Source organism: Sebastes fasciatus, chromosome 22 (genome assembly GCF_043250625.1).
Source record: "Sebastes fasciatus isolate fSebFas1 chromosome 22, fSebFas1.pri, whole genome shotgun sequence".
In the NCBI taxonomy this organism is placed as follows: domain Eukaryota; kingdom Metazoa; phylum Chordata; class Actinopteri; order Perciformes; family Sebastidae; genus Sebastes; species Sebastes fasciatus.
This window is the reverse complement of record NC_133816.1, coordinates 13,002,925-13,011,713: the sequence shown is the minus strand read 5'-3', so window position 1 is coordinate 13,011,713 and position 8,789 is coordinate 13,002,925. Positions and strand designations below refer to the sequence as shown.

The window sequence follows — 8,789 nt, the reverse complement described above, 5'->3', positions numbered from 1 at the left end:
TATTTTCTATATTTAAAAAAAATATAATTTTAAAGTAAAAATATTTCATCTTGTTTTGTTTATTTACTCATGTAAAAAAAAAATAGCAGTAAATATATTTTATAGGCTACAAGGTATGTAGACCTCCAAGGTATGAAAGTGGAAAGAAAAGCTGTACTAGCTATACTGCAGACTGTTTTTGACCTCTAAACATTTTCTCAATTCTTTGTGAAATGTAGCGTACATTGTAAAAAAGCATCAAATTTATATGTACTATGTAACTAGTGTAAATGTTTATTTTTTATATTTTTAAAAAATATATATTTTTAAAGTTAAAATATATATTTTTAAATATGTGTTTGTATTAGCCTACTCTATAACATGATGTGTTAATAAAAAGATGAAAACGGTTGCTAAATCAATCTGAAATGTAAGCTACCAAACTTTGAATATTACATTTATTCATAATTTCTTAAAGTTACTCAATTGCAAACAAAAAATAACAATAGTTGGTCCATTTATTGTATATACATTTATATGTTTATTTTCTATATTTAAAAAAATATATTTTTAAAGTAAAAATATTTAATCTTGTTTCGTTTATTTACTTATGTAAAAAAATAAAAATAAAATAAATAGCAGTAAATATGTTCTATAGGCTACAAGGTCTGTAGACCTCCAAGGTATGAAGGCGGAAAGAAAAGCTGCCTCACGTCCACTGTCGGACCTTCCCAGTGTGACACCCAGCGGAAGTAAACAACACTACTAGTAGCGTCATGAGCTGCATGCTGCTTGTTCAGTCAGCTGAAGACGATGTTGTAGTCGTAGTGCGGGTAACTCTTCACTTGATGATCAAACAACAATGTCTTCAGTTGAGTCTTTGAGAGCGTTTGTTAACGAGCGACTAACTGCTGCTGCTGAAGAAATATTCAGAGTTTTAGAGAAAACTATCGTCGAGCAGGAGGAAGAGATCGATCGTCAGCGCAGACTGTTGGATATCGTGTTGAAACCCGAGATCAAGTTACACAGGAGAGGTGAGGACTACTACTATGATCTTTATAAAGAGATCAAGTTACACAGGAGAGGTGAGGACTACTACTATGATCTTTATAAAGAGATCAAGTTACACAGGAGAGGTGAGGACTACTACTATGATCTTTATAAAGAGATACAGTTACACAGGAGAGGTGAGGACTACTACTATGATCTTTATAAAGAGATCAAGTTACACAGGAGAGGTGAGGAGAACTACTATGATCTTTATAAAGATGGGCAGTATGACTCCATGATGAGAGGCTACTGGTTGTTGGCTACTTGCAGTAGTGGTGGGGGACTTGAACCAGTGTTACCTGGAGACTGTGTTACCTGGGTTACCTGGAGACCGTGTTACCTGGAGACTGTGTTACCTGGGTTACCTGGAGACTGTGTTACCTGGAGACTGGGTTACCTGGGTTACCTGGAGACTGTGTTACCTGGGTTCCAACAGTATGTTAAGGACCAGACCAGAAAAGACAATATCCTGGACAAGTGTTTTGTAAGTGTTAAAGGTGTTTATGCGTCCAAGTATAGGGATGTCACGGTACCAGAAATCTAGTAGTCGATACCAATACCAGTAAATTTACACAATTCTCGATATAAAAATATGCTTTTGCATAATTTTGGTGAATTTTAAATGGGAAAAATATTCAATAACTTCACTTTTATAAAGTTTAGTGCATCAAAATGTTTTAATTAGTTTAATAAGTATAATCAGGAAGAGGCCATTGATGTGTGAAGTGATTTTGGTGGTACTACACTGCATAATACTGAAGTTATTGAATAGTTTTCTCTTTTCGGCGTTGCATTTTGTAGAAGGTCCCTGACCACTCGTCTCACCGCCGGCTGCGCATAGAGACCAACGTTATGTGTTGATTAAAATGAGGTTGTAGCTCGTTGTCTACCTTACTAGAAAGAGACGTTGTTTGTGTTTAAACAATGTTTCTGTTATGAGTTATTGACCCAGGAAGTTTGAATCTGTCAATATCTTTCCCACTTTATCGAAGTAAATCATCTAGGGGGGCTCTGTACATCAGCAATGTGTGGACAGTCAGGAATGATTGGAAGAAGTGCTCTATGAAGTAACTCGAGGGAACGAGATACCTAACTCGGGGGAACGAGATACCTAACTCGAGGGAACGAGATACCTAACTCGGGGGAACGAGATACCTAACTCGAGGGAACGAGATACCTAACTCGGGGGAACGAGATACCTAACTCGGGGGAACGAGATACCTAACTCGGGGGAAGGAGATGATAAAAATGTTCTCCTAGGGGTCTAGGGGGGCTACGTACATAATGGTTTAAGGATATACTGGTTGTATTTGTCTGCTCAGATGTCCGTTTTTCTCTCATCACAGTAACGTTAGTATCATATTGCTTTTGTTCTCTGTCCCTCCAGAGCTCCCACAGCAACATGTCTGTAAGGAGGAGGAGGTTCCCGTTGACCAGCAGCTCTGTATTCAGGAGAGGAACTCCAGTCTGGACCAAGAGGACCCAGATCCTCCACAGATTAAAGATGAACAGGAGGAACTCTGCACCAGTCAGGAGGGAGAGCAGCTTGTACTGAAGCAGGAGACTGATTCCTTTATGTTGACTCCTACTCATGAGGAAGCTGACAACAGTGAAGTTCAGACTCTTTACTTGAATGCTGCAGAGAAAGAGTCTGTTGTCAACATGCCAGTTATAACCTCTGTGGTATCGGTACCAAACAGTGACCACCAGCTCTTCTCTCACATCTCTCATGAAGCTGAGAGCCAAGATCAGAGAGGAGGCGAGCATGGAGACTCAGGATCAACTAGAGATGCAGAGCCGAAATCACAGAAAAAACATCGCAAAAGCAGAAGTCACAGTAACAATGTAAAGAACTCTAACTTGTTAGAGATTCACCGTACCACTAACACAGGTAAACAGTCTTTCAGCTGTGACACATGTGGGAAAACATTCACTTGCATGTCATCATTGAAGATTCATATAAGAACCCACACTGGTGAGAAGCCATATTCTTGTAAAACATGTGGGAAAGCTTTCAGACTGAATGGTCAATTGGCAGTCCATATGAGAACCCATACAGGTGAGAAGCCGTTCATTTGCAAAACATGTGGGAAAAGATTCGGTCACGTAACATCATTGAAGACTCATATGGGAACCCACACAGGTGAGAAACCGTTTACTTGTAAAACATGTGGGAAAGATTTCATCCGTAATAGAGAATTGACAGTCCACATGAGAGTCCATACAGGCGAGAAGCCGTATTCTTGCAAAACATGTGGTACGAAATTCAGTCAGGCTTCATCATTGAGGAGTCATATAAGAACCCACACTGGTGAGAAGCCATATTCTTGCAAAACATGTGGAAAAGATTTTGGTAGTAACAGTAACTTCTTGGTCCACATGAGAATCCACACAGGTGAGAAGCCGTTTACTTGTAAAACATGTGGGAAAGGTTTTGTATGTAATGGTAACTTGATGGTCCACATTAGAAGAATCCACACTGGTGAGAAGCCGTAACTTCGTAAGACCTGTGGGAAAAGATTCTCTGGAGTGCTTGAATTGAAAATGCATATACGAGTGAATACAGACAAGTAGTTTTCTAATTGAACCCACACAAGTCAGGAGTCACATAATTGCAACACTTTTGGAAAAAGATTTTCTCAAATCACATTCTTGAGAAAACACCTGAGGGTCAATATACACAGGAGAAACCATAGAGGTGAATCTCTTGTGGAGAGGTGTTCACTAACTGAATGAAATACACTTTTGCAATAGCTACATCTTTGTAACCGAATGTGAAATGTTTGCCACAAAAATGAGATGTCAATATGTTAGTATAAAGTTTCCCTTCATTTGACTGTATTACTTATATTTCTGTTAGAAACAGCTTTTCTTTGAAAAATCTTAATCTCCCAAATCAAGGAAAAGTGTTAGTTTCACAGTGAGTGGGCAGTAGTGGCTATTAATGATGTGATCTTGATGGTTGTTGGTTTTTTTGACAAAATATTCACTCACAAAATATCTCAGAATGTATGCAATATTGTAATTCTTCACCACTTTTAACCCCAAAACATTTAAATATGATGTCATTATGTGCAACTTACATGGGCATTGTGCATAATGAGTTGTCTCAGTTTGAATATGTTTTGCTCGTATTTCCGTTCTTACTCAACATTTTTAATGCACTGTGAATTACAAACAACAGTTGGTCCATTTATAGTGTATAAATTTAAATGTTTATTTTCTATATTTAAAAAAAAAAAATTTTTAAAGTAAAAATATTTCATCTTGTTTCGTTTATTTACTTGTGTAAAAAAAAAAAAAAAAATTGCAGCAAATATATTTTATGATGTATTAATAAAAAGATGAAAAACGGTTGCTAAATCAATCTGAAATGTAAGCTACCAAACTTTGAATGAGGCATTTATTAATATTTTTTTAAGTTGCCCATTTTGCAACAAAAAATAACAATAGTTATCCATTTATTGTGTATAAATGTATATGTTTATTTTCTATATTTAAAAAAAATATATATTTTTAAAGTTAAAATATTTAATCTTGTTTTATTTATTTACTTATGTAAAAAAATATATATATAAATATGTATATATATATATATATATATAAATATGTATATATATATATATATATATATATATATATATATATATATATACACACCTTGTAGCCTATAAAACATATTTACTAATATATATTAGTAAATATGTTCTATAGGCTACAAGGTCTGTAGACCTCCAAGGTATGAAGGCGGAAAGAAAAGCTGCCTCACGTCCACTGTCGGACCTTCCCAGTGTGACACCCAGCGGAAGTAAACAACACTACTAGTAGCGTCATGAGCTGCATGCTGCTTGTTCAGTCAGCTGAAGACGATGTTGTAGTCGTAGTGCGGGTAACTCTTCACTTGATGATCAAACAACAATGTCTTCAGTTGAGTCTTTGAGAGAGTTTGTTAACGAGCGACTAACTGCTGCTGCTGAAGAAATATTCAGAGTTTTAGAGAAAACTATCGTCGAGCAGGAGGAAGAGATCGATCGTCAGCGCAGACTGTTGGATATCGTGTTGAAACCCGAGATCAAGTTACACAGGAGAGGTGAGGACTACTACTATGATCTTTATAAAGAGATCCAGTTACACAGGAGAGGTGAGGACTACTACTATGATCTTTATAAAGAGATCAAGTTACACAGGAGAGGTGAGGACTACTACTATGATCTTTATAAAGAGATCAAGTTACACAGGAGAGGTGAGGACTACTACTATGATCTTTTAAATGACTCATAATGGTTTAAAGACATACTGGTTGTATTTGTCTGACACTACATACTGACCGTGAACGCATCTGGTCCGTCAGCTCAGAGTAGTAGGAGCAGGAGGCAGAGGATTTGTTGTCGAAATGAAAAGCAAACGCACCTATTTGGCAATATTTCACGTTTAATCTCAATGCCATAAGGTAACTATAATGTTAATGAGGTAATCGCCGCGAGGTGGATGGAACCGTCACAGCGGGTGTGCACGGAGCAGCGGCGCCAAGTAGACCCCCGCAGCAAAGCTCTACCGGAGAGGCCAGACACATCCCTACCAACGACCACTACAGGCATCGTACGGTACCGTCGGTACTGTAGAAAAAGAGTACCGTCAGTTTTTTTGAATTTTGGCACCGAAGTATCGGTTCTCGTGACATCCCTAGTAACGCTACGCTAATCGTCTCTCCTTGAGCGATTGTATTAATAAATGTAGTAAAGCATGTGTGAATACCATCTATTACAGCTCAGACAGGCTCATGTGATCATAGCTCAGCCCTATACTATGGACGGATGGGAGGACGACTTGAAGAAGTCACCTCAGATAACCTACACTAGCTTATTTAGCTACGTTATTGACTCCGTTGCTTCAGACGGTGAAGAGATGAACAATCTGTGAAGCTCTGAGGCAGATCAGGACCTCCACAGCACCGTTGGCGGTTTGCCACTATGGTTAGCCTATGGGACTAACTATTTACTGCTACTTCCGCTACCTCACCGGAAGTTACGGCCCCAATCATTTCTACAGTAACGCACCTGAGAATAAGATGGATTGCTTTTGTTCTCTGTCCCTCCAGAGCTCCCACAGCAACATGTCTGTAAGGAGGAGGAGGTTCCTGTTGACCAGAAGCTCTGTATTCAGGAGAGGAACTCCAGTCTGGACCAAAAGGACCCAGATCCTCCACAGATTAAAGAGGAACAGGAGGTACTCTGCACCAGTCAGGAGGGAGAGCAGCTTGTACTGAAGCAGGAGACTGATTCCTTTATGTTGACTCCTACTCATGAGGAAGGTGACCACAGTGAAGATCAGACTCTTTACTTGAATGCTGCAGAGAAAGAGTCTGTTGTCAACATGCCAGTTATAACCTCTGTGGTATCGGTACCAAACAGTGACCACCAGCTCTTCTCTCACATCTCTCGTGAAGCTGAGAGCCAAGATCAGAGAGGAGGCGAGCATGGAGACTCAGGATCAACTAGAGATGCAGAGCCGAAATCACAGAAAAAACATCGCAAAAGCAGAAGTCACAGTAACAATGTAAAGAACTCTAACTTGTTAGAGATTCACCATACCACTAACACAGGTAAACAGTCTTTCAGCTGTGACACATGTGGGAAAGATTTTAAGTATAATTTTAAATTGAAGATACACATGAGAACCCACACAGGTGAGAAGCCGTACGTTTGCAAAACATGTGGGAAAAGATTCAGTCACATAACATCATTGAAGACTCATATGGGAACCCACACAGGTGAGAAACCGTTTACTTGTAAAACATGTGGGAAAGATTTCAAACAAAGTAGAGATTTGACAGTCCACATGAGAACTCACACAGGTGAGAAGCCGTTTACTTGCAAAACATGTGGTAAAGATTTCGGACATAGTAATAGCTTGATGGTCCACATGAGAACCCATACAGGTGAGAAGCCGTACGTTTGCAAAACGTGGGAAAAGATTCAGTCACATAACATCATTGAAGACTCATATGGGAACCCACACAGGTGAGAAACCATTTACTTGTAAAACATGTGGGAAAGATTTCAGACTTAATGGTGATTTGACAGTTCACATAAGAATCCACACAGCCAAGAAGCCATATTCTTGCAAAACATGTGAGAAAATATTCACTCAGGCATCATCATTGAAGAGTCACATGAGAGTCCATACAGGCGAGAAGCCATATTCTTGCAAAACATGTGAGAAAATATTCACTCAGGCATCATCATTGAAGAGTCACATGAGAGTCCATACAGGCGAGAAGCCATATTCTTGCAAAACATGTGGGAAAGATTTCGGACATAATAGTAGCTTGATGGTCCACATGAGAACCCACACAGGTGAGAAGCCGTTTACTTGTAAAACATGTGGGAAAGATTTCAGATGTAGTAGTAACTTGATGGTCCACATGAGAAGAATCCACACTGGTGAGAAGCCGTAACTTCGTAAGACCTGTGGGAAAAGATTCTTTGTAGTGCTTGAATTGAAAAGGCATATACGAGTGAATACAGACAAGTAGTTTTCTATTTGAACCCACACAAGTCAGGAGCCACATAATTGCAACACGTGCGGAAAAAGATTTTCTCAAATCACATTCTTGAGAAAACACCTGAGGTTCAATATACACAGGAGAAACCATAGAGGTGAATCTCTTGTGGAGAGGTGTTCACTAACTGAATGAAATACACGTTTGCAATAGCTACATCTTTGTAACTGAATGTAAAATGTTTTCCACAAAAATTAGATGTCAATATGTTAGTATAAAGGTTCCCTTCATTTGAATGTATTACTTATATTTCTGTTAGAAACAGTATTTCTTTGAAACAATCTTAATCTCCCAAATCAAAGAAAAGTGTTAGTTTCACAGTTAAACATGTTTTGCTCGTATTTCTGTTCTTACTCAATATTTTGAATGCACTGAATTACACTGTGGTATTTCTACTTAAACAATTTGAATTCTTCTTCCTTCGCTGCTTATTTGTTTTTTTTGTTTTTTCATGCTAAATCATTGTCTGCTATTAAACAAAAAATAAAAAAACAGTTGTAGTTTACTAAAACGTTCCAAATGTCCTTGTGGAATGATACATGTACATCCTTACTACTGACACACAAGTTTGAATAAATGCAACAGCAGCAGTTGGTAGCCTATGTTTTTTTGTATTAGTCTACTCTATAACATGATATATTGATAAAAAGATTTTTTTTTAAAAACAATGGTTGCTAAATCAATCTGAAATACCAAACTTTGAATAAGACATTTATGAATCTAAATCTTTAAATAATGTTTTAAAGACATACTCGTTGTATTTGTCTGACATACAACAGACAACCAATAATTAAAGTCAAAGGAAACATATTAAAGGCATGGGGCAGTTGGAGGGACAAGTTACAATAAGAACCATATAAATACATAGGATTATAGCAATAAAAGTCAAATAATAAGGAACAATATATAAGAACAGCATATCTTAAAATTCCTCTAAATAATAGTCATTTAAAATGGGTATGGTCTGTGTTCAGCAGCTTAACAGCAGAAGGGATAAAGGACTTGGAGTAATGATTTGTTCTCCTTAAGGGCACAATGAATGAGGCATTTATTATTAATTTCTAAAAGTTACTCATTTTGCAAAAAAAATAAAAGTAATTGGTCCATTTATTGTGTATAAATGTACAAATGTATATGTTTATTTTCTATATTTAAAAAATATAATTTTAAAGTAAAAATATTTCATCTTGTTTTGTTT

At 37.5% G+C, this 8,789-nt stretch overlaps 2 protein-coding genes across 2 annotated transcripts; both read left to right on the top strand.

Moving 5' to 3' along the window:
• Positions 1-755: 755 nt before the first annotated feature.
• LOC141761306 (uncharacterized) lies at positions 756-3,627 on the top strand. The gene is made up of 3 exons (XM_074624639.1): positions 756-812; positions 941-1,013; positions 2,417-3,627. The coding sequence occupies exons 1-3, from the start codon at positions 756-758 to the stop codon at positions 3,523-3,525; spliced, it is 1,239 nt and encodes a 412-aa protein (XP_074480740.1). The 3' UTR covers positions 3,526-3,627.
• Positions 3,628-4,947: 1,320 nt separating this feature from the next.
• Positions 4,948-8,573, top strand: LOC141761305 (uncharacterized). The gene is made up of 5 exons (XM_074624637.1): positions 4,948-5,119; positions 6,128-6,355; positions 6,428-6,861; positions 7,196-7,385; positions 8,566-8,573. Exons 1-5 carry the CDS (start codon positions 4,948-4,950, stop codon positions 8,571-8,573), a joined length of 1,032 nt encoding a protein of 343 aa, XP_074480738.1.
• The last annotated feature ends 216 nt before the right edge of the window (positions 8,574-8,789 follow it).